General features: G+C 40.1%; 1 protein-coding gene across 1 annotated transcript in view; it reads right to left on the minus strand.

Moving 5' to 3' along the window:
- Positions 1–23,270, minus strand: part of BRDT (bromodomain testis associated) — a 45,502-nt gene extending 22,232 nt beyond the window's left edge. Inside the window, 11 exon segments of the mRNA XM_047783092.1 lie at positions 7,687–7,833; positions 8,514–8,627; positions 8,725–9,014; positions 9,367–9,539; positions 10,630–10,818; positions 11,511–11,639; positions 13,720–14,076; positions 14,631–14,803; positions 19,429–19,543; positions 21,708–21,845; positions 23,082–23,270. Coding sequence (XP_047639048.1) covers positions 7,687–7,833; positions 8,514–8,627; positions 8,725–9,014; positions 9,367–9,539; positions 10,630–10,818; positions 11,511–11,639; positions 13,720–14,076; positions 14,631–14,803; positions 19,429–19,543; positions 21,708–21,845; positions 23,082–23,270 — 2,014 coding nt within the window.
- Positions 23,271–27,147: the final 3,877 nt, after the last annotated feature.

Here is a 27,147-nt window from a genome sequence, read left to right on the forward strand (position 1 = left end):
AACCATGAGGTTGCGGGTTCGGTCCCTGCCCTTGCTCAGTGGGCTAACGATCTGGTGTTGCCATGAGCTGTGGTGTAGGTTGCAGACGCGGCTCGGATCCCGCGTTGCTGTGTCTGTGGCGTAGGCCAGTGGCTATAGCTCGGGATTCAACCCCTAGCCTTGGAACCTCCATATGCCGCAGGAGCGGCCCAAAGAAATAGCAAAAAGACCAAAAAAAAAAAAAAAAAGACATACCACATTAGTGTTTTGCTGAAAAATTCAAGGGCATTATTTTAGTTTTGTAACATAAAACTGAAGCTCAAAACTACTAGAAAAATTAGCACTTCATAACTTAAAAACAAGGAGTTCCCATCGTGACTCAGCTGTTAATGAATCTGACTAGTAATATCCAAGAGGATGCAGGTTTGATCCCTGCCTTGCTCAATGGGTTAAGGATCCGGTGTTGCTGTGAGCTGTGGAGTAGGTTGCAGATGCGGCTTGGATCCCTAGTTGCTGTGGCTGTGGTGTAAGCCAGCAGCTATAGTTCGGATTCGATCCCTAGCCTGGGAACCTCCATATGCCATGGGTACAGCTCTTAAAAAAAAAAAATAACAACAACAACAAAACTAAGAACACCAGCAAAAGGCAAAGAATTTTAATTAAAAAAAACTGAATATAGTATGCCTCATAAAAGTCTTACAGACTATAGACAGATAAACAATGACAACCTATTTCTCATTCTACTCTTTTTTTTTGGCTGTGCCTGTGCCATGAAGTTTCTGGGCTAGGGATCAAATCTGTATGAGCAGTGACCTGAGCCAGTACAGTGACAATGCCAGATCCTTAACCCTGCACCACAAGGGAACTCTGCTCAATATAAAGGTTGATTAGAAAGTTTTCATTTCAGACTAAGAAAAAACATCAATCGTAGACTCAAGAGAAAGAGAAAGATCTGGAATCCAATAATTGGTCGAGTTTGTTAATACTCAGCACCTACCGAAGCACTGAGATTAGTGTGCCAGACACAGCAATGATCAGCAAGGCAATGGTGGCCAGAGCCCTGAGTAACTGAATAGGACTGTAACACCAGAATGCAAAACCAGAATGTAACGCCAGTAGAGCAGGAAGAATTACTGAAGATTTTTAAATCGGAAAACCAAATCACACTTCCGCTTACAGGACAGGTACAGCAAAGTGATTGGAACTCGCAGCCTTACTTTATAGAAAAGCAAGCCTGTCTGGAAATGTTAAATGATTTGCCCAAATTATCACCTGACGTTCTCTTGATAAAAAACCAAGCACTTTGAATGAAAAAAACCTGCCCCTTGAAAGAATGTTTTGGTAACTTTCATTTAAGTGTGTGGAACTTATTTTAAATTTTTATTTTTTATTGATTTATTTATTTTTAGGGCCGCACCTGAGGCATGTGGCATCTGAGGCATATGGAGGTTCCCAGTCTAGAGGTCAAGTTGGAGTTGCAGCTGCCAGCCCGCACCACAGCCACCAGCACCACTGAGCCACGCCTGAGACCTACACTGCAGCTTGTTTGTCACGGATCCTTAACCCATTGAGCCAGGCCAGGGATTGACCCAACCAGCAGAGCCACAATGTAAACTCCGTGTACTTATTTTAATACAGAAGAACAAACCGATTATAAACTGCCTATTCCTTTTACCAAAGTCATTTTGATAGTGTTAGAAAGTGGAAACAGGAGTTCCCATTGTGGCTCAGTGGTTAACGAATCCGACTGGGAACCATGAGGTTGCGGGTTCGATCCCTGGCCTTGCTCAGTGGGTTGAGGATCCGGCGTTGCCGTGAGCTGTGCTGTGGGTTGCAGACACGGCTCAGATCTGGTGTTGCTGTGGCTCTGGTGTAGGCCGGTGGCTACAGCTCCAATTCAACCCCTAGCCTGGGAACCTCCATATGCCACAGGAGCGGCCCAAGAAATGGCAAAAAGACAAAAAAAAAAAAAAAAAAAAGTGGAAACTAAACAAAAAACCCCAGACTGATGGTTTTCAAACACGTTGGCAATGAATCACAGGGTATGTTACGCTCTGAACACAGCCTGTACCGGGCTTCACTCTCCATTCAGTTCAGATTTGGATGCTATTTTTACCATTTTACAGGTGATTCTAATGTACTGCCAACATTGAGAAACACTCTTCTAGACAGCCTATTTAAGAAGACTCATTTTCAACAGATAATTTTTAAATGCACATGACAAAATTTATCCCTATTTCTAAGACTCACAGCTCAAGTAAGGACCTCAAAATATGCAAGTTTTTAATCAAAACTGTGTATTGGAATTTATTCTTCTTGGGCTTTAAAAACACATTAATTGATGAAAAACTAATGAAAGTTTAAAAAATTTAAATGATGAATGCTAATTATTTCTCTTAAACCTTCTAGCTTAAATGGCAAAATTACTCCAAAACTATTATTTCATACTTCCTACATTTACTGTATCATCCTCCCCCTTAAAAGGTAAAATAAAATCTAAACTTGAATCAAGGCTGTCCTTTTCCCCTTGCATGAAAAAAAAAATGCAACACTGTCAATTTACGGAAGGCTTGGGCTGTAGTGCCAAAAAGAAACTATTTTATTTCTATTTTTAAGTCATTCGTAATTAAGAAAGTTTAACAAAGCAACTGCCAAGGAATTTGATAAATTTCTCTTTCAGAACATTACACTGAAGCCAATAAAGACAGTGTAAAGCGTGAAGTGACAAATTCACTTTGTCTTAACCAAGTAAAGGACTGATGCCATAACCATAGATTTTTGTGTGTGTATAACTGTTTTTTGGGGTTTTTTTTGTCTTTTTTTGTCTTTTTGGCTTTTCTAGGGCCGCTCTCAAGGCATATGGAGGTTCCCAGGCCAGGGGTCTAATCGGAGCCGTAGCCACTGGCCTACACCAGAGCCACAGCAACTTGGGATCCGAGCCGCATCTGCAACCTACACCACAGCTCACGGCAACGCCGGATCCTTAACCCACTGAGCAAGGCCAGGGATCGAACCCACAACCTCATGGTTCCTAGACGGATTCACTAACCACTGAGCCACGACAGGAACTCCTGTGTATAACTGTTTTAACAATTGAACTGATAATCATTCCTATAAAGTATTTTCTCCCACACTCATCAAGTATCTTATATTTAGACAATGCCTAAGTTATTAGGTACAAGGTTAAAATCAAGAGCAGTCTTACTTAAGAGCTGCTCCATCAGATTGTTTCTCAGTAATATTATTAGTCACAGGACTAATCTGTTAATTATATTCCTCTCTGTTATATCACTCAAGAGAGCCAACCTTGCTAGGCACTAGAAAATTCACTTGCTTGTGTGTACATCCCAGCTCAGCTTAGCTAACACAGGATCTATGCATATGGAATTTATTTCATTGTCGAACTTCAATTTCATCTTTGATCAGCATTTAATGATATTTTGGGTTATGAAAAAAGTTTAGAAAGGTTTTATATTTATACCAATGTTTAATTATTGTTCTTATCAACACACGAAAATCTGTATACCTAATGTCAGTCCAGAAGGTAATTTAAATGGCAAGATTAAATCACACTGAAATTTGCAACTAGGTACTTTTTCTAGCCTACAGATTTCTTTATTTTTTCAAAGATTCAGGATTTCATTATAATTCTATCTCGGGACTGATCTGATATCTTGTTTGAAATTATAATTAAAGAATTTGTAAAATACATCTTTCCTTGGAACTTACTCCTTTGCCATTTAATTAATCCTGGGTTTTTTTTTCTTTTTTTTTTTTTTTTTGGCCATGCCTGCAGCATGCAGAAGCTTCCCAGGCCAGGGATCAAACCCATGCCACAGCAGTAACACAGTGGCAACTCCAACTTCAATCCTTAACCCAACCTGCTGAGTCACCAGGAAATTTCCTAATTAATGCCATTTAACAAAGCAGAATTAGTCCATATTTTTCAAACATGCATAAAATAAGGTCTAAGATTACACAGACGATAACAATTTATAAACAGCTCTTATACTATTTGCAATACTTAAAATATTTTTTACCCTTAAAACATTTTAGCCTACCTAAACAGAATAATATTGCAGTAAAGAGAGCAACTCATTATTAAGAATCAATACTATTAAGGAATTTAGAAAAGTTAATTGAGAGATCTGTCCTTGATAATAGAAATTATGAAAGACTGTGACTTGGTTAGGAAAACTGCATATGGTCAAACTGCTATAAAAATTTAGGAAGATAGGTATCAAAAATAGATTAAGAAAAAATTACTGAAGCTCAACATCTTTCTATCAGAAAAGAATTTCTTTTTTTTCCTGCCTTCTTTTTAGGGCTGCACCCATGGCATATGGAAGGTCCCAGGCTAGGGGTTCAATCAGAGCTACAGCTGTCAGGCTATACCACAGCCACAGTGATGCAGGATCCAAGCCGAATCTGCAACCTGCACCACAGCTCACGGCAACACCAGACCCCCAACTGAGCGAGGCCAGGAACTGAACCCAAATCCTCATGCATTCTAGTTTGATTCGTTTCTGCTGCACCACAGAGAGAACTTCAGAAAAGAATTTCTCACAGAAGCTTTCAGAAGAGAGTCCACTATTAAAATTTGGGTGAGGAGTTCCCCTTGTGGCTCAGCCATAAGGAACCTGACTAGGATCCATGAGGATGTGGGTTCAATCCCTGGCCCTGCTCAGTGGGTTAAAGGATCTGGTGTTGCCGTAAGTTGTGGTGTGGGGGTCACAGAGGTGGCTCAGATCTGGCCTTGCTGTGGTGTAGGCCGGCAACTGTAGCTCCAATTTGACTGCTAGTCTGGGAACTTAGATATGCCCCAAGTGCAGCCCTAAAAAGCCAAGAAGAAAAAAAAAGAAAAAAAAAAAAAGAAGTTGAGGAGTTCCCGTCGTGGCCCAGTGGTTAACGAATCCGACTAGGAACCATGAGGTTGCGGGTTCAGTCCCTGCCCTTGCTCAGTGGGTTAACGATCCGGCGTTGCCGTGAGCTGTGGTGTAGGTTGCAGACTCGGCTCGGATTCCGAGTTGCTGTGGCTCTGGCGTAGGCCGGTGGCTACACCTCCGATTCGACCCCTAGCCTGGGAACCTCCATATGCCGCAGGAGCGGCCCAAGAAAATAGCAACAACAACAACAACAACAACAAAAAGACAAAAGACAAAAAAAAAAGAAGTTGAAAAGTGTAATTATATGTGTGTCTCCTACCTCGAAGTCTTATTTAATCAGAATTCTGGTTACATAAAGATATTCAAACTATAAGTCTCAGTTCTTAACAAATCAAAATAAAAAGTTACAAAATCTTATTTTCAGTTAATTTTTACTTACAAAACAAGGAATTTGCTAATATACCCAATCTTCACAAATTACATTTTTTCTATAGTCCCATTTCCCTTCACTCTAAAACTAGGACTTGGAGACAAAAAAGACCAAAAAGAAAAAAAAAAGAAGGGGGGGGAGTTCCCATCATGGTGCAGCTAGGAACCATGAGGTTGTGGTGAGGAGAGGTGCCTGGCCTCTCTTAGTGGGCTGAGGATCCAATGTTGACACGAGCTGTTGTGTAGGTCACAGATGGGGCTCGGATCCTGCATTGCTGTTGCTGTGGCCGTGGCACAAGCCAGCAGCTACAGCTCTGATTGGACCCCTAGCCTTGGAACCTCCATGGGCCAAAAGTGTGGCCCTAAAAAGCAAAAAAAAAAAAAAAAAAAAAGGCAAAGAAAAAAGAATAGTAGATGCTTTGCTTATTTTAAAAATAGGTTTAGCTGATGACAGAGTCACAGTTTCTAGTCCTTTTATCAGTTTTTGTGGTTCTCAGAAAAGTTACATATATACGTAAACTGTATATATATGCAGTTAGCTTATACACTAGAAATCAAGAACCTTACAAACCCAAGAACCTCATGTACTTTAATGGGTACAGCTGATGTTAATAGGAAAAACTGCTTCATTTACTAATTTATTTTAATAGGCAAGGACAGAACTGTTTTTTTCCCCGTTAAGCATTGCACTTGCAACTTATACAGTGTTTCGCCAATGAAGTAGGTAGGTGGTTCATAAAACGATGAAAATTTCAAAGATAAAAGATAACTCATACTATCCCATCATTTAGAAGACAAATCGACCTTAGTGCCACAAAACTATACACCATGCCTGATGTAGCTGAGAAATAAAAAATCTGCTCCTTTGATTTTAACAGTTTTTTAAAAAACGGCCTCTGTTACTTGAAAAAGATGACACTAAATAAGAATGTCAGTCATAAAATAAAAATTCAGCAGTTTTAAAATTAGAATTCTGAGGCTGAGTTGTTCTCCTAGAAAGTTAGGAAAACACAGTAGATGACAAACATTCTTTCCTTCAAGCAACATACTGGAAGATTCTATCAGAAACTGATAATTCAAATTAAAATTAAGGTACTTTATTGAAGTACTTTTCCTCTTAATACTCAAGGTAGTTATTGCTCAGTAGTCAAAATATAATTAGATAATTCAATAAGAGTTCTATCCTACAAATAAAACACAAAGGGCTCTAACTTATTAAGCCACAAATGCTTTATTAGATGAAATTACAAATGCTAGTCACAATTTAAAATACTAACTGCAACTTAAGAGTTTTTCCAGCATTTTTTATGCTAAAAGTCAACTATAAGGAAATAATGTATCATCTGAGTCTTTATTTTTTCTTCCATGACAAATTTCAACACAAATAAAAATTCTGCTCATTCTAACAAAAAATGTTTACTACTTTAGAAATGTAAAAACAAAACGCAGCCATCAGGGCCACAAACTAAAGAGAATCAAAAATCAAACAATGCAGGGCAAGGGCAAGGCAGCAGCCCCGACGACCAGATTGAAATAAGAGGTACATGCTTACAAGTGCTAAGAATTCCTGATGTGACAATATTCTGCGTGAGGTGTTCTAAAGAGAACTGAATCTCATGGCAAACAAAAAAAATCTCATTTAAAAATAAAGCAAAATTTTAGGACCCAAAGCGCCCTATACTTGAATTTGCCTTTTGGTGATCAACGATGGAACGCCTCTGCCAAGTCTGTATCCTGGGGGCAGTGACCACCTGTCAACTACATAACCAGCAATGAAAGAGCACCGAGGAAATATGAATGAGTTAAGCTTGACAGAGTTGATGATAAACTATATAAGGGAATCTGGTACTTTAGCATAACTGAGAATCTGAATTTAAAGTACATTTTTCTATAAATGGAAGATAATATATTATAGCGAAGATAACACTGAAGTGGAAAAAAAATCTGCTTTATACTGTTCCTGGGATGGCTGGTTTCTTAATTCAAAAATGATTCTTCAATTTAAAATATATTGTCACAACAGCACATACTTTGAACCTGAGGATGATCTGATGTATCCGACTAAAGTGAAAGATGTCTTCAAATCCCCTTTTACTTTATTAAAAGAGTGAAGATGAGCATTTTATGATTTGACTGTTTAGTTATTAAAATTTCACATTATATATTGAAATGACCCCACTATTTAGTACATTATTTTCGATATTACGTATAATGTGAAGTTTTCTCTTTTAAGAAAAATATTAAGATTGTCAACATGCAATGAAATAAGTAAGTGTGGCATCCAAACCATCGATTCTGAGGAAGTAACAAACATTTCTTCAAACTCTAAGTCTCAATATTATAAGAAAAATCTCTTCCCACAAGCAGAGGCACGCTTAAGGGGGCGGCTAACCTGATTCAGAATCGCTGCTGTCTGAGGAGCTTGAAGCACTGCTACTGCTTTCAGACTCCGATGAGCTACTGCTGCCGCCGCTGCTGCTGCTACTTTCACTCAATCTGGAACCACTTCCAACAGCCACGGGTGACTGAGTCTTTTCAGCTGCAAAACAGGGCAAGACATTAAAATGGCAGACATCAAACAGTCACAGAACAGTCCAAAACTGCTACTGGAGTTCCCGCTGTGGCTCAGTGAGTTAAGAACGAGAAGTAGTTGAAGACGCTCTGACCTAAACTGCAGCAGTATCTTCTCAGATCCACCTCCCAGAGGAATGACGACAAAAACAAAAATAAACAGGAGTTCCCGATGTGTCTCAGTGAGTTAAGAACTAGCAATAGTCTGAACATGCTCCAGACTTAAACCACAGCAACAACTTCTCAGATCCACCTCCTAGAAGAATGACGACAAAAACAAAAATAAACAAATGGGACCTAATCAAACTTAAAAGGATAGAAATGCTATAAAGTTTGGTTGTGATAATTACTGCACAAACTGTAAATGTAAAAATTCATTGAGTTACAAAAAAAAAGAACTAGTAGTAGTCTCCACGAGGATGTGGTTTGACCCCTGGCCTCGCTCAGTGGGTTAAGGGTCCAGCATTGCCACAAGCTGCAGCCGTAGGTCGCAGATGCGGCTTTGATCTAGCTCTTGCTGTGGCTGTAGCCTGGGCCTGCAGCTGCAGCTCCGACTGGACTCCTAGAATGGGAACTTCCATATGCCACAGGTGAGGCCTTAAAAGAAAAAAAATTGAAATTTAAAAATAACAAAAAACTGCTACCTACATTTTGTTTGCCGTTTTCGGGAATTTAACTGATTATTGACATCCAGCAACCGCTTTTCCAACGCTTCTTTTTTCTGTGAATGAAGTTCTTCTTTGGACTTCATTATTCTCTTACCTGTGTGATTTAGGAAGAAAAAAAAAAAAAGAGTGAGTATAACCCTGAACTAACACAAATACCAGACTGATTGCTACTCACAGAGAGAGATACGTACCCTGCGGTTTTAGTGGTCTTTTTCTTAGACATGCAGCAACATATTTCTCCAGTTCTCTCAGTGTTGATGCTTTCAGTGTTTCAAAGTCTATCTCTATCTCATCAGGGTTGGAATTTCTCAGGGAAGGCTCTCTGGACTGTATTATGTGAACAACCCGCCCAAGTTTATCCCCAGGGAGTTTGTTTATATCCAAACTTAACTGCCTTTTCTCATCATAGTTCATAGGTTTAGCATTATCTTCGTCTTCAGATTTCACAGCAAAAACCTGTGGTTTCCTCTTCTTGGGCTGACTGTAACACAAGTTAAAATTAATCAAATGTATGGACTTCCCCTGTGGCCTACAGCATAACTACACAGAACTGTCTCTGCAAAGGCTCTGGTTTGATCCTTGGCCCTGGAACTTCCACATGCTGTGGGTATGGCCAAACACTTAAAAAAAAAAAAAAAAATCACTCCTTTTTTTTTTTTTTTTGGCCAAACCTGCGGGATGTGAAGTTCCCAGGACAGGAACTGAACCTGTGTGATGACCCAAGCCACAGTAGTGACAATGCTGGATCCTTAACCTGCTGAGCCACACGAGGGAACTCTTCATGGGTTTCAGGCAATGCAATTTTAGCAAAATGCATCATAAAAGATACTTACTTGCATTTGGACTTTTCCTTTAACTTCATTTGCTTAAACTTTTTCTTTGGATTTTCATCTCTGTTTTCGGTCTTGTCTTTTTTCTTTTCCCTTTTAGCCTTCTCCTTCTTTCTCTTCAGCTGACGCAAAGGTACTTGGGACAGAACCTGTAGCTGTTGATGAACAGCTCTGAGCTGATGAAGGAAAAATTCTTTAAACATTAACGGCTCTAAATAATTAAAGACAGTAGGAAAAAAAGAGAAGGCACTCAAAAGTCAAGAGTATCCTTTGTGAAATTCCCTTCATAAATCTGCTATTTTGAAGGGCATACTTCAAAGACTATCGTGTGCTCAACTTAAACTTTTATCTAAAAACAGACCAACAATCATTCATCTTGCCAGGTGGTCTTAAGTCTTAAATCACTGATTTGTTAGGACTGAGCTCCAAGCAAGTCAACATTTTATTTTATTTTCGTCTTTTTGACTTTCCTAGGGCCGCTCCTGCGGCATAAGGAGGTTCCCAGGCTAGGGGTCGAATCAGAGCTGTAGCTGCTGGGCCTACACCGGAGCCTCAGGAACACGGCATCTGAGCCGCATCTGTGACCTACACCACAGCTCACGGCAACACCGGATCCTTAACCCACTGAGCAAGGGCAGGGGCCGAACCCACAACCTCATGGTTTCTAGTCGGGTTCGTTAACCACTGCGCCACAACGGGAACTCCACAAGTCAACATTTTAACACAAAGCATTGCAAATGCTAAAGATCTCATTCATAAAATATCTCAGGTTATGTCATATAAATTGTCTCAATGAGAATCAACTATTGTGGTTAGGAATATAAGTAATATAGTTTTAACATGTATAAATTATTGGGTAGGAAAAAAGACTATTACACACTAAAAATATGCCAATAAGTAAAGTCACACTTGCTAAGTGATCTAAATACAACAGCTTTTAACTGCAAATAGGATTTTATAATAAATCAGCAGCAGCTCATAGAAAGAAGATAAAACCTTGTATCATGGTACAGCAGACACAAATCTGACTAGGAACCATGAGGTTGTGGGTTTGATCCCTGGCCTTGCTCAGTGGGTTAAGGATCCGGCATTGCTGTGAGCTGTGGTGTAGGCTGGTAGCTGCAGCTCCAATTAGACCCCTAGCCTGGGAACCTCCATATGCCTTGGGTGTGGCCCTAAAAAGACCAAAAACAAACAAAAAAAAACAAAATAAACAAAAAAACACAAAAAAACCCAAAAAGCCCTCATATCAATATAATCAGCTACCTGCTCCTGAAGCTTTGCAAGGCGCTGAACCCGTTCATCTTCCGAGTCACCAGAAGAAGTATCTTCAGAGGAAGCTTCACTACTGCTTTCTTTACCAAGGGTTTTTGTGGTGTCTGTTTTGACGTAGCATACAGGCATACTCCCAACAGGTTCATCTGGGATCTTTGCAAAATGCATTTCGAATACATCCTATAGTGGAAAGTCAGACTAGTAAGGTCTTTCACATTTCTAGTTTAATGCATCAGTAACACCTTTTTTAAAAAGGTACATTTTCAGTGTTACAGTTTGCTGAGAATTCGATTTTTCTTTGTGGTAGTCGTTGCACAGTATATACACGTATATACACGTATCAAATCACATTGTACAGTATCAATTATATCTCTAAACTGAAGGAAAAAAAGACTTTCCAGAAATACAGTAAGACTCAAGCTTCCCTGCCTACCAACCTGGGCAACTTTCTTCCTTTGCCAGGTAAGATAGGCCTCAGATTACATAGGGGAGCTTCTTGCACCACCTCCTGCCTTGTGGAGATGCATCATTCTACTACCTGCCTTCCAGGGGCTCAGCCTCAAAAGTCCTTGAGCCTTCCCTTCAATGGAACACTGACCCCAGTCTTCTCAATCTGAGCTGTCTACTGTCCTCTCCTCACTATTATTTCCCCAACGTCTTCTCCACGTAGGGCAGCTTCACTAAAAGCTTTACTATCCATGGATGCTATACCTCAGGAAACAAACAACCCCCCACAACTTTAAGAGTATAAATTATGCTTTAGTACTTGGTGTATAGGGTGGGGTGTATTCTTTATCTCTTGAGCTACGGTTCTAAAATTTTTAAACTATGTTCAGAGGAAACTCACTTTGAGAACATAAGTAAAAACTCACCTGAAGCATTCTTGCCATTGTCACTACTTCGTGATCTGGAGGGTTGTATTTGTAGCAATTCATGAACATTAATCTGACATCTGCAGCAAATTCATATGCATCTTTATATTCTTGGTTGTCCATTTTCCCCTTAATTCAGGAAAAATTACAGGATTCACAAACAACATCATTTAAACACCTATACTAAGTGTTTCTATTATGAAATAATTCAAACATACAGGAAGAATAATCCAGATAATACCAAAACCAGATACCCACCATCTAGATTTGACAAATGTTAAAATTCTGCTACATTTGTTTTGCATTTTTAGATTTTGAAAAAAAATTCCAATGAATTTTGACAACTAGAGATGGAGGAGGGCATTCCAAACAAAGAAGGAACAAAATCACAAAAGCAGGGGGAAAAAATGCTTCCAGATAACCTTGGATAGATCAGTTTGATTGTAAGAAAACAGTGAATAAATAAATTCCCTAAATCAGCCTTAACCATCTAAATGAAAGGCTTATATTAAAATTATCCTGGAATGAAAAGACATTCAAATTTAAACAGAAGAGAACCATCAGGATGGTTTATATGTTCAGGTAGCTGCATATCAAGTGGTAGAAGAGTGCAGAGAAGCCAGCAGACAGCTGCTTCTATCCCCTGGAGTCCTGTACGAAGCCTCCTACCCTAGCCGCCACACTGCTGCTGAAGAAATCATTATAAGGGTCAAGTGTGAGTATGTAATCCTCAATCCTCACGTTCGAGGCCAGCTCTCGGCCTCTCCAATGAGCGTCTTTCGTGTTTAAGCCCGTTTCCCTCCCGTCTCACCTTCGCCTAGTCCTTGCTTCATATTAAGGGTTTCACGTTGGCTTAAATATTGCGCTCTGGATGTTCTTCTCACCTACAGGGCCTTCGAGTTGCTCCCCCTGCCTAAAATATCCTATAACTTACTAAGTCCTATTTATCCTTTAAAACTCAGCTCAAGTTTCCTTATTGCAGGTCATGTTTCATGACCTCTCAGTCTAAATAGTGTAAGAAATTAGGGGAAAGTAGAAAAGCGTATTATGAAGAGATAACGGGTAAACTTCTTTCTTTCAGAACATAAAACATGACAAACTTTGGATTGAAAGTGCTAATTTCTAATCAGGATGAATAAAATTAAACGCACAACTAGAAAAACAGATTACCTACAGAGGACTGACAAGAAGACTGACAGCAGGCTTCCCAGTAGCAACAAGAGACACCCAAAGATGTCCTAGTGCTGAGGGAAATACCTGTCGTTTTAGAATTCCACTGTGTTTAAAAGAAGAACCAAACTTCTTCTAGACAACAATAAATCATAGAGGAATCCCCTAGTGGCCTAGTGGGTTAAGGATCTGGCGCTGTCACTGCTGTGGCGTGGGTTTGATCCTTGGCCCGGGAACTTCCACATGCCATGGATGTGGCCAAAAATAAATAAGTAAAGAATATAGAGAGTTCAATGAGCAGTCATTCAGAAGGAAGAATAAGATAAATTATTTTGTAAATGCTATTCTTTTAGTAGTTTTCTGTAAAGTAAATATACATAATTAAATTTTCCAATAATTTAAAGCTTACAAATCAGCAATGACAAAAATTTACCAATCCAGCAGAAGACCAAAAGATGCAGGGAGGATTGGAAAGCACATAAATGCCTTACCAAAAGACCTTTTTGTATTATAATCATGCAAGTTAGAAGTATTTTTGAATATATAAGAAAATATCCACAAAGAGAAAATTCAGGATACAGAGTTTTATTACCTACTGTAATCCAAACATTGTGGTAGAGTCATGAATGTGTTTGAACTGAACGTAAAAATACACATTTTTTATTTTTTATCTTTTTTACTTTGCTTTTTATGGCTACACCCAAGGCATATGGAAGTTTCCAGGCTAGGGGTCTAATCAGAGCTGCAGCTGCCAGTCTACGCCAGAGCCACAGCAACCTGGGATCCAAGTCAAGTCTGCAACCTACACCACAGCTCATGGCAACATGGGATCCTTAACCCACTGAGCGAGGCCAGAGATCGAACCCATATCCTCAAGGATACAAGTTGGATTTTTAAGCCACTGGGGCACAACAAAAACTCCAGAAAGATACATTTTTAAATGTACACATGATTTACTTCAGGTGGTATGACTACTGGTGATTTTAATTTTGTTATCTTTTTCTGAATTTTAACTTTCTTTTCACAAGGCAACATTTACCTTGATGGTTCCAAGATCCATTGGGTTTTTCACAATATCATAGTAGTTATGTAGTCCCAAAGCACTGGCATCGACAGGATTGTAAAAGGGCCATGCATATGACAAGTGTTTCTTTGCAAGCATTTCTTTAAGAATCTCACTACAGTGCCTTAATTGTTCCGTTACTTTAACATTCTTTCCGGTTTTACACTGCTGCTGAGAATCTGGCAAAACAGTCTTTAGTGCATTTTCTTTCATAGGCGGCATTTTCCCTAATTTTTTTTCCGTAAAAAGCTTTGGGGAGGATTCACCACTTGCTTTAACTACAGAGGTCGTAGGCGTTGTTGTATCTGCTTTCCTCTTCACACCCTTTGTAACCTCAAATGAAACAAATTAGCAACAAAAAACAGTAATTAAGGTGACATTCAGAGCAAGAGTTTTCAAACTTTGAGCACCACCCTTATCAGTTTAAAAAGAGAACCAATATTGAGCAACAAGTCTTATTTGTAAATATCAAAGTTAACTTTATTTAATAGTTCAAATATTTCCTTCCCACACCGCAAAGAATTGTCTTGTGCAAACCTCTGAGACCAATGAAAGATGGGGGGGCTATTTCTGAACATTTGAAATCAACTAGGATAACCAATTTTACAAAGAAAATTATCAACTCATCAAGTTGTGAGCCATTAAAAGCTGCATCTCACACACACACACACACACACAAACAAGCTGGATATTAATACTACAAACATACCAAGACAGTTGAAATCTGTCCTTTAGAAATCTCTAAAATTTGGTTCACATCCCAGGTCACTGTTCACAAAGACAATGACTGCTGTCTGCTGAGGACCAATTTTCATATAAATTTTTAGAAAGAAAGAGACATCACAACAACCTTACACTGAAATAGTTTAAAGCTATAGGAAACTTACCTGGGCCACTGTCTGTGAGGTAGAGTTGAGCGAAGCACCTTGTACCACGTTTGAAGGAGAGAGAGTTGTTTCAGGACATACGGCAGGAATCACTTGCTGCTTAAGTAATGTTTCCAGTGCTTTGGGGGATTGCTTTCCTTTAACAGAAGAAATCGCTACATTCTGTTGAGCACCTAGTAAAGTGTGAATGAGGGTCAATATTTGAGTAAAACATAGAACTAATACTATTTTTCTTAGTATTCTACTTTAATACATTTAGTTCAGCTTTTTCTGGAGTTCCCGTTGTGGCTCAGTGGTTAGCAAATCTGACTAGGAACCATGAGGTTGCGCGTTCGATCCCTGCCCTTGCTCAGTGGGTTAAGGATCCGGTGTTGCCGTGAGCTGTGGTGTAGGTCACAGACACGGCTCAGATCCCGCGTTGCTGTGGCTCTGGCATAGGCTTGGCAGCTACAGCTCTGATTAGACCCCTAGCCTGGGAACCTCCATATGCTGTGGGAGCAGCCCTAGAAAAGGCAAAAAGATGGAAAAAAACAAAACATTTAGTTCAGCTTTTTCAAATATAAACACAGTACGCTTCCATTCCTCTCTAAAATCCTCCCAGTGCTAACAGTGTTAGACTAATTTAGATATAATACTGGAGACTCTAAACCTGTTATTAATGGTAGGCTTATTCACTAGTCAAAAAGGTGCCTGGCTTAACCTCAGATCAACAGCTCTGTGACTTTAGTTTCAGGTAGCTGTAAACTCAAGCAAAAGTTCTGGACACCCTGGAGACAACAGTATGCTCTTCATAAATATCCTAGGACAATTGTTTCATGAGTGGTGTTTTTTGTCTTTGGGGGTTCTTTGGCCACACCGCCTCATGTGGAAGTTCCCAGGCAGCAATCCAAACCATGGCAGTGACAACGCCAGATTCTTAACCCACTGCACCACAGAAGAACTCCCCCTAAGACAACTGCTTCAGATGGCCCATCGCTGGCTGACACTGAACAACAGATGTGAACATGATTTTCTTGTCAATGTAGCCTTCAGGGTGACTTTCCCAAAGGAATATGTGTGCATGTTCTTTTGCCCTGTTTGTTCCCAGAGTGCTAGGACTGGAGGCAGCTGGATCACATTGCCCTGAAACCTATTACATTCAGCACTCGGTATCCACAGGTTCCGTATCTGAGGATGCAACCACCTCAGATGCAGTACACAGTTACAGAGGACCACTGCACTATGCCACTTTATATAAAGAACTGGAGCACCCAAAGATTTTGGTATCCATGGTGGGGTCCTGGAACCAGCCCCTCGGGGATTCTGAGGGATGGCTGTATTTCAAAAGCCCATCCTTCCATCAGGGCACCTTCACTCTTCTCTAACTGCTCAGGCCAAAAAAATCTTGGAGTCACATCTTCAACTCTACTCTCACACCCAATATCCAATCCGTCAGCAAATATTTTCGCTCTATCCTCTTACCTAGAATCCAACTACTATTACTGATGATAATAACCCACAATAGCATCCTAAGAGGCCTTCCTTTCTTCTGCTTTTTATATTCTATAGTCTATTCTCAAAAACCACAATAAACATGATCTTTTAAAATTCAAATAAGAACGTGACACTTCTGCTCATTGCCCAGTGGCTTCTAATCTTCTCTCCAAGTAAAAGCCCAAATCCCCACAAAGGCTTGTGAGGACATATGACCTCTCTACTTTTGCCCCACCTGTGCCCGCCTTCCAACCACCCTCGCCCTCACTTATGTCACTCCAGACCACTGGCCTGCTGTCTTCAGGTTGGGGAGGCACAAGCAGACCATTTGCTCTGCCTGGCAGAAGATATCCTCATGGCTCAGTCCAACACGCCCTTCAGGCCTTTACTCAAAAGTCACCTTCTCAAGCCACCCTGTTATAAAACAACCTTCTCTCTCTACCCCACCACTCTCTCGTTCTCTAATTTTTTTTCCCCACATCTTTATCATATTTAACATACAACTCTCCAAATTCTTGCTAAACAAACTCAGGAACCAAACAGATTTGAGTGTGTTTTAAGGTAGAGCTGATATTCCTCAGTCTCCAAATTCTCACCATGAGCTAAAACTTAGGAATCAAATACATGCAGATAACCTCATATCCTTTGATATCCCCAACTAACTCTCTTTGAACTCAGGAGCTAAAAAGATGTGTAGAATGAGGAATACTTACACTGACTTAATTTTACCTATTTCTCCGACTAGAACAGAAAGCTGTGAGGGGAACAGGACTGTGTTTTGGTCTCCACTGTATCTCTTGAGCCTGAGACAGTACTTGGAACCTAAGAGGACTCAATCAATATCTACTGCATGCCTGTTACACGTCAGGCTACCGTTTCAGGTGCCAGGGCACAGTGAATGAATAAGAGAGCCTCAGTCTCTATCCCTGTAAGCATATTGCCTAGATTTAAGAAACAAAAATAAATAATCAAATTGATTACAAGTGATGCTAAGTGCTAGGAAGGATATAAATAGGATGCTGACTAGATTAAGGCAGAGACCTACTAGGAGAAGACAGCCAAGGAGTTCCTGTCATGGCTCAGTGGTTAACGAGTCCGACTAGGAACCAAGGGGTTGTGGGTTCGATCCCTGCCCTTGCTCAGTGGGTTAAAGATCCAGTGTTGCTGTGAGCTATGGTATAGGTTGCAGACGTGGCTCAGATACCCCATTGCTGTGGCTCTGGTGTAGGCTGGCGGCTGTAGCTCCAATTGGACCCCTAGCCTGGGAACCTCCATATGCTGCTGCAGGAGCAGCCCTAGCAAAGGCAAAAAGACGAGAAAAAAAAAAAAAAAGAAGAAGAAGAAGACAGCCAAGGAAGTTCTACAGAGATAGAGGGATGGATAGAGACTGAGGCTCTCTTATTTATTCCTTGTGCCCTGGCACCTGAAACGGTAGCCTGACGTGTAACAGGCATGCAGTAGATATTGATTGAGTCCTCTTAGGTTCCAAGTACTGTCTCAGGCTCAAGAGATACAGTGGAGACCAAAACACAGTCCTGTTCCCCTCACAGCTTTCTGTTCTAGTCGGAGAAATAGGTAAAATTAAGTCAGTGTAAGTATTCCTCATTCTACACATCTTTTTAGCTCCTGAGTCCAAATAAGTAAGATGTTACTAGAAAAGCGGTGGGCAGTCAGAGGCTAGGGAGCAGTAAAAATGCACCCCAAGACCATCAGCAGGGGGGACTTCAGTTGGGTGAGAGGAAAGCAGCTCAGGATGAGAATGGAGAATTGCAAAGGAAGTTAGACTTTACTCTACCATGGGAAGCCAAAGAGAGGTTTTAAGCAGGTGAATGACACATCCTAGTTTATTTTTGAACAGATCACTTTTGCTGTCATGTAGAGAATAGATGGGGCAGGATAATCAGAATCACAGGAAGTAAAAAGATAGTTGCCTAGACTGGTATGGTTCCAAGACAATTTGGGGGCTGACTCCAAATGACTTATTAATGAACAGAATGTGTGAGAGAGAAAGCAAGCAAAGAACCCAGGACAATTTTCTAGTATTCTGGCTTGAACAACTGTTGTCTGTACCATCTTCTTTCCCTAGGAATAATCTGGGGAAGATCAGTGTTTAAAGATGAGATGCTCGAGTATGTTTATAGAGTCATAAGACTAACCTGATGGAGAAGGAAAGATTAGTGATGAATGAAACAAAGGGGCTAATCAAAGGAATACAGTCCTTAAGAAGGTAAGAACCCTGGTGGCCTAGGGGTTAGGGATCTGGCATTGTCACTGCTGTGCCACAGGTTTGATCCTTGCCCCAGGAATTGTTGCATGCCGTGGGCACAGCAAGATGCAGGTCATAAATGAAGACAATGACCCAAAACAACAGAAGAGAGAAGGATCCTGTTGTGGCTGTGGCGTAGGCCAGCGGCTACAGCTCCGATTAGACCCCAGCCTGGGAATCTCCATATGCCACGGGAGCGGCCCTAGAGAAGGGAAAAAGACCAAAAAAAAAAAAAAAAAAGCAAGCTATGATCCATCTTAAAGATTTACTGTCAGGAAAAAAGTACATCGTGTGATCAATAAAAACCACCTCCATCATCTCTTGAAGTGGTGCAAGTCTCCTGTGTCCTAGCCACTTATCACATACTTCACATTCACAACCATGGACGCTATTTTCCAGATATTACAGATGAGAAAACGAACGTGGAATGATTAAAGAACTTTACTAAAGTTTATGGCTGCAGTGACCCAAAGATAAACCAACATTTGACCTATGACAATCTTGGATAACCCCTACTATAAACCCATTTGAATAATTAAGATTAATTTTACAACTCAATATTCAAACTATGATTATTAGCTGTAAAGTAAGTGGTTTTTCCCCCTAAATTTTTGAGATAGGAGCTAGAAAAAGAGAATCTTCAGATTCAACAGTAACATTTCATTCTTAGCTCTGGGATCTTCTGGTACAGACAGCTGGCAACTTTGGCCCTTTATTAGTGTAGCACAGATACAACCGCTACAATAGCAATAGCAGCACTGAGCTACTGGATGCTCACTATGTCAATGGCACTGTGCTATGGAAAACCCGGCTCAAGGCCATAATCTACACAATTTTCCCTAATCTTGTATGACAGCCATCCTCATGCTCAAGGCTCGGTTTTAGCCACCTGTTTAAATGGACATTTTACATCAAAAGAACAGGATGCAGAAGGACTTCTGGATGTCTCTCTCCTTTCAGGGATTTACTATTTAGCTCTAGCCATTATGCTTCCTCAGACACGCACACATGTAGACCCAGAAGAGAGCAGAAAGAGAACACAAACCTTTCCTCGCTTACCTTTCTTTACTCTTTCCTTACCACCCACAACTTGCTCTTCTTGCGGCATCTGAGATAATTTCTGCCTGAACAGCTTTTCCAGAGCTTGTGCCATAAGAACAATGTCATCTCCAGGCTACAAAATATATAAAATGTAACATAAATTTGCATATGGTCATGTTTCAAATTTCTGTGATTCAGGCTGTCTTAGAGAAGGCAGTGCCCTAGTATGCTTACATAGTATTTCCTAAATAATAGTTATTGCTTCTAAATTAAATTTAGAAACTAGTACAGCTGCTCACATTTAAAATTCTAATATCCTACCCCTTTAATTTCTAAAAAGGACTTATGATGCCTTTCTGAACACTAGAGGGTTTTAATCGAACTAATCCTACTAATACAAAAATACATTAGAAATTAGAATTTCTACCTTACAAATAGGTTAAAGCAAAGTACCTCATGGTTTGACTTGATGTGATCCAATCTTCAATTAACTAAGCAATAAAGTGACACTATAGGGCTAAATTTTTAAGTCTTAACTCTGCTTAGAAGTCTTCATTTTGCATTACCTGACTACCGAGAAAAAACTAAACTACAAAGCAAAAAACTAAGGCAGACACTTTTCTAAGTTAAGTAGTTCAGCGAAATTACTGAACTTTGAAAAATTAAATGTAAGAGGACCCTCTGGAATTGTTAAATTAAAATGAATTTGCCAATGGTACTCCCAGATTACCACTAGTTCTTGAGGGGAGCCGAGAAGATACAAGGAGCCAAGGAAGGGAGCTTGCCTGAACAGTACAAAACTGAGGGCAGGCTCCTAATCAGAAAAAGGGGCCTGCCTGAACAGTGCAAGCTATACAGACAGGCTTCTATCCTGACCAGAAGCCCACATTCAGCTTGCACTGTTCAGACAGGCCCCTTTTTTTTGTACCGTTCAGGCAAGCTCCCTTCCTTGGCTCCTTGTATCTTCTCGGCTCCCTGCAAGTTCTGATTTTTAAAAATGTTATGTTGGCTAATAGTCTTATTTATTTATTTATTTTGCCATTTATTGGGCCGCACCTGTGGCATATGGAGGTTCCCAGGCTAGGGGTCTAATCGGAGCTGTAGCTGCCAGCCTACGCCAGAGCCACAGCAACACAGGATCCGAGCCTCGGCTGCGACCTACACCACAGATCACGGCAACGCCGGATCATTAACCCACTGAGCAAGGGCAGGGATCGAACCCGCAACCTCATGGTTCCTAGTCAGATTCGTTAACCACTGCGCCATGACGGAAACTCCTAATAATCTCATACATAAGGTGGCACCGATGGTAACCTTGGGAACCAAACCAAGGTTTCTATTACATTTCAGTGTCACTAGTGATTTTGAATAAGTGGATATAAGCTATAAAATTTTTAAATATCACACAACACCTAGAAAAGGATACAGTACTTAGGGACACAGGAATCTACATGGAGGAACACTACTACACAAATTCAATTTGACAGATGAAGACAAAAGTGAAGATTAATTTCGCATATGTTACCATACAAGCTAAAGTATTAACATAGTACAATTACTACCACTGGGGTATAAAAGAATGTATCTGGTCTTTAAATTAACTTGTATAAAGTTTAGAAGTATGTCATCTGTTTGGCTTCTTAGGTTATGGTCAGAGAGTCAGATATAAAAATTTAACCAAGATGAGTGTATAATAAGATTTATCATTCATCTTATAAATAAAGTAGCAGATATGTAGTAGAGAACATTTTATAGTGAAAATTTAGGAGTTCCTGTCGTGGCCCAGTGGTTAATGAACATGAGTAAGAACCATGAGGTTGCAGGTTCAATCCCTGGCCTTGCTCGGTGGGTTAAGGATCCAGCGTTGCTGTGAGCTGTGGTGTAGGTTGAAGACAAGGCTCGGATCCCAAGTTGCTATGGCTGCAGCATAGGCCGGCGGCTACAGCTCCAATTAGACCCCTAGCCTGGGAACCTCCATATGCTGTGGGAGCAGCCCTAGAAAAGGCAAAAAAGACAAAAAAAAAAAGTACTCACATAAAGCAGCTATCATTGGCATTTTGTTTTTTAAAACATAATAAGCCATGATAACTATTCAGACGAAAACATAGCAAAAAATATGGCAACATGAACAAATATTCATATATAAAAATTAGAAAATTAAGTAAAAAATATTATCTTTAAAAATATGTAATGCAACACAAATCAAGATTTGAAATCTGAAATGAGCACACTTTGTTAAACGCATCTCCTATAAGTAAGAGCAAAGAATGAGCAAGTATAACAGAAGAATTACACACCTTGTTGTATAAATAACAATTGGAGAACATTGTATTGAAGTCTTCTACACATTCTGAAGCCTTCGCATAATATTTGTGTTCCAAGCGCTTCTTAATTGTGTTTAAATCCATTGGGTTTTTTATAATGGTATAATAATCCTATGGTATAAGAAGAAATTTTAAATGTTAGTAGTAAGAGTGAATTTACTACAACAATTGGTACACAAAGAATTTTAAGAAGCCATATACCTATAACCAGAGAGAGCAACTGATTGCCTTTAGAAAGCCATAATATGGAAACCAAAACCTTTAGCAATGAGAAACAAAGCTGACTGCCATGGTATTTTGGTATTTTTCTTGAGAGAGAGAGAGAGAACACCAATAAATAAAGAATGGTAAAGACAAGAATATAAGAGTAGAATCATCCTGGAAAATAACAAAGGGCGTGAAGAAAAAAAAAACTATATAATTTATGGAGTCTGACAGATCAGAGTATAATTCCAGCTCCACAGTTTACTAGTTATATTAGAAATTATTTAACCAATCTTTCATCAGCTAACTAAAAATTCCTAGCATAAAGACCTAAAGTTGAACTCCACGTGAAGCATCTTAGTCTGTCAGGAAATGTCAACAGTGACTTCTTGGAGAGACAATCTTGACAAACATGCATCAAAAAGTAAAGGGAGGAGTTCCTGCTGTGCTGCAGGGGCCAAGAGTCCAGCTGCAAACACTGTAAACGAGCTACACTTTAATAACAAAAAAAAAAAAAAAAAAAGGAGGAGGGAGTTCCCATTGTGGCTCAGTGGAAATGAATCTGACTAGTATCCAGGAGGACGAAGGTTCAATCCCTGGCCTTGCTCAGTGGGTTAAGGATCTGGTGTTGCCATGAGCTGTGGTGTAGGTCACAGGTGCGGCTCAGATCCCAACCTCTAGCCTGGGAACTTCCATGTGCCATGGGTGCAACCCTAAAAAGTGGGGCGGGGGTGGGGAGAAGAAAATCTGACTGCAGCAGCTGGGGTGGCTGCAGAGGCACAGATCGACCCCTAGCCTGGCACAGTGAGTGGGATAAAGGATCCGGCTTGCTGCAAGTGCAGTGTAGGTCCTAATTGCAGCTTAGATTCAATCCCTGGCCAGGGAACTTCCTTCCATATGCCTAAGGTATGGCCGCAAAAAAAAAAAGAAAAAAGTCAAGGAACATATACTATACACAAGAAAATCTATACTATAACAAACAGCTAAAACGAGAATTTCAATGCTCAGAAAAATGAGGCTTTTAGCCTAGGAAAAAAAATACTGAGATATTCTTTAGTGCCACCGAAAAAACTGTTTATTAAATATATATTTCATAATATTTCTTGCAGAGGAAATTCACAGGGTTACATAAGACATACTTACAGGCAACTTTAGTTTGACAGCATCCACAGGCTGCTGAAAAGGCCAGGAGAAACTATGTTTCCATAAAGCCTTCAGGACAATTTTTTGTAGATATTGTAGCTGATTTGTCAGTCGCCCATTTTTCTTCGAATTGATGTATTCTGGCGGTGGAGGGTTAACAATAGCTGTCTGTCGACTTGGCAGAGACATCCTCAACTGCTTCAAATTCTTTTATTCTAATGTCTATAAGAACATGTCCTAAAGAACAAACCAAAAAAAGCAAAAAACATAAAAACTAAGTTACTTTCAAGGCACCTTTAAAATGGTTTTTATAGGAATTGAAGTTTTCTTCAAGAGTAGATTTCATAGGAGTTCCTATGTGGTACAGCGGGGTTAAGGATCCAGCATTTCTGCTGTTGCTGCAGCGGTGGCACAGGTCACAGCTGCAGGTTGGATTTGATCCCTGGCTAGGGAACTTCCATATGCTGAGGGTGCGGTCATTAAAAAAAAAAAAAAGTGGATTTCATATTTTAAAGTATATTATGATTAAGACAGCAAAAAAAAAAAAAAAGGCCAAATGATAATCCATCTGTAAACAAATACAAACCTTTTTCTATATAAGTACTAAAAGCTGTTTCATTATGTATGCCTTTGTTTCAGATGATCTGTTGTTCCAATCTTTTACAGTAACTTCTTTCTGCCTTTCTTAAACACAAATTGAGGTCTTAGCAGGAAAGGCTATAAATTCCTGGTTAAAAAAAAAGTAACAGGGAATGTTAAAGATAATATGAGTATATAGTTATTCTACAATCATTAATCAATGAAAGGAGAAAGGCAAAGGGATTTTTCTGGCTAATTTAAATAAAGTATTTAGTTTAATTAATTAATTTATTATTATTACTATTTTGTCTTTTTAGGGCCGCACCCATGGCACATGGAGGTTCCCAGGCGAGGGGTCTAATTGGAGCTGTAGCCGCCGGCCTACACCACAGCCACAGCAACAACGGGGCAACAACGGATCCTTAACCCAGAGAGGCCAGGGATCAAACCGAAACCTCATGGTTCCTAGTCGGATTTGTTTCCGCTGCGCCACAACGGGAACTCCAAAGTAATTTATTTTAAAAGCTAATTATTAAAAAAATAAAATGCTACTCTTTGCATATTACTACACCTAAATAAAAGTTTAAAGCTTCACAAGTATTTTAGAAAGATGGGATCTAACATTTCTAGACAGCATTATTACCTTAAGGATAAAAGAGCAAAGGTTCTACCTAGTCTATCAGCAAAATGACAAGTATGATTGTTAAACTGTTCATTTTTAGAGACCAGTATTAACAATGAGCCAGTATATCCTTTTTCTTTTTCTTTTTTGCATTAAATCAGTGTTAGCTCTCAACTCCTGTTGCATAGTAACCACTTGTGGATCCCTTCTTTAAAAATGTGGCAAAATACATACAGCATAAAATTTACCATTTTAATAATTTTTAAGTGTACAGTTCAGTGTTAAGTATATTCATATTTTTGAGGAACTAACCTCCAGAACTTTTTCATCTCGCAAAGCTGAAACTCTATACCTATGAAACAGCTCCCCATTCTCCCCTCTCTGCAGCCCCTGGCAATCAGCATTCCATTTTCTGTTTCTAGGAATGTGACTGTTCTATGGGTCTCAGAGAAGCAGGCTCATACAGTTGTCTCTGTGTGACTGGCTTATCCATCTCAGCCAGAAGGTCCTCCAGGTTCATCCACTCCTTACATCCACATATAAGAACTTCCTTCACTATATTCCGGTATATGTATACACATTTTGTTTATCCATCCATTCACTGACGGGCACTTGAGTAACTCCTGCCTCTTGCCTATTGTGAACACTGCTGCTCTAAAATCCTAAGTGTATAAGCATCTCTTCAAGATCTTGCTTTCAATTTTTTTTTGTCCTTCTAAGGCCGAACCCTTGGAGGCATATGGAGCTTCCCAGGCTAGGAGTCGAAATCAGAGCTGTAGCTGCCGGCCTACACCACAGCCACAGCGATGCGGGATCCGAGCCGCATCTGCAACCTACACCACAGCTCATGGCAATACCGAATGCTTAACCCACTGAGCACTGAGCGAGGCCAGGGATCAAAACCGGTATCCTCATGGATGCTACTCAGATTCGTTTCCGCTGAGCCACGACAGGAACTCCTTGCTTTCAATTCTTATGGATATATTCCCCGAAGTACAGAAACGGAACTGTCAGATCATATGTAATTTTATTTTTAATTTTTTGAGGAATCCCATACTGTTTACCACAGGACAGCACCATTCCTATTGTCTACGGGGTTCCAGTTTCTCCATACCTCAAAGCACTAGTTATTTTCTGTTTTGTTTTGTTTTGTTTTTGTTTAATAGCAGCCATCCTAGCGGGTGTGAGGTTTTGTGGGTCATTTAAAAATTACCAATGCCTAGGCCCCAACCTCTAGCGATATGGCTTGGGAATCAGTTTTGCTTCTTTTTTAAGGTCCCTGGATAGTGTGTGTCTAGCCAGGTTTGGAGGACCATCACATTAAAATGAATTAACCTGGAGATGATTACCAACCTTATAATTTCGCCTCAGCATTTTCACTTATCTCCTAGTCTTATACAAATATAAACTAGAACCCAATAAAGTCACTGAGAAGACAGGAGATGTGCTAGTATTGTAACTGTAACGCGCTCTTATCCAGGCTTTGCAATTAACTTAAAGCCAGACTGTCCCAAGGTTGCACCCTCCCTTCTCCACAAAGACCACATTGCTATGATGACTTCTATGTCCATACATTCAACTGGGAATGTTTTTGGAGTTTTACATATAGTATTAATTACTACATATTACATCGTGTCTGGCTTCCTTTCACCAACACTGTCTATGAGATTTATCCATGTTTTGCCTATGCTGTTTGTTCGTTACTGTATAGTATTCCACTGTAAATTTATACTATATATCATGTATTCCTACTGGGACTTTTGAGTAAACAACGTTCCAAAATGTACTAATTTATATGCACACCAGCAGTCTAAGAATTCCAGTTATTCCACGTTCTTGTCAATATTTGGTTAATTATCAGTGTCTTCCGTTTCAGCCATTCCGGTGGGTGTATGATGGGATCTCACTGTGATTTTAATTTCTATTTCTCTGATTCGGCCTCCAAAATAAATCTAAATTCTCACTACTTCCAACCCTATGTCCCTAGCCCCAGTTGCCACCTCCAAGAAGAACTAATGCCATCATCACCTCCCCATGGATCTGCAACCTTTCAGGGTCTGGTTCACTGTTTCTGCCACCTCCACTCCTCTCTCTCACGTTCCTTCACACCAGCCACCCTCCCCTCCAGTTCTCTGCATCAAGCCAGTTCTAGCCTCTGGGCCTTTCCACTGAGGCTGAACGATCTACTCTAAACCGTCAGGGAGACGGCCTTCATTTTAAAAGGCGTATTTATCCCCTTCTCCCCAGTTCCAATCCATCAGACGTCGCCCTGCTCCACCACCACGCTTGTATCTCTTGCCTACCTGTTTTCTGTGTGTCTCCCAACCCACCCTCCCCAAAGGCCAGAGGGTAGACTCTACGCCAGTCATGGACCTTGTTAGTACTGACCCAGGGCCTAGGATAGGGCCTGCATAGGCTGAAGGAGGATGTCTGGTGCAATTTTACGTTAGAGATAGAGGAGACGTGGCTTGTTTATACAGGGGGAAGTAGGGAGAAAAATAAAGTACGTTTTAATTCTGAGTTTCCGCTGCTCAGGAATCTGCCTTCAAGAAAAAAGAATGAATGAATGTACATCAATTATAATATGCTTTCTCCAAACCTGTTCCACGCCTCAAAACCTCCGCCCCCACCGCACCCATTTGCAAAAGATCTCATCTTCACTTATAAGAGAAACTCTTTAGAAGTTAATGTCTTAGCTTATTTCCTTTTCTATTTCCTCTTGTTTCATAAGTGCCCCACCTCTTTTCCACAAAGCCCTTCTTTCCCTTTTTACACAATCCCATCCTTTCATTAATTACTCCATTCTCTCCATTACTGTACTTGGTTTATAAGGTTTTCCTCTACTTAAGAGTAGAACACATGGTT

Source organism: Phacochoerus africanus, chromosome 6 (assembly GCF_016906955.1).
Source record: "Phacochoerus africanus isolate WHEZ1 chromosome 6, ROS_Pafr_v1, whole genome shotgun sequence".
Taxonomy (NCBI): Eukaryota; Metazoa; Chordata; class Mammalia; order Artiodactyla; family Suidae; genus Phacochoerus; species Phacochoerus africanus.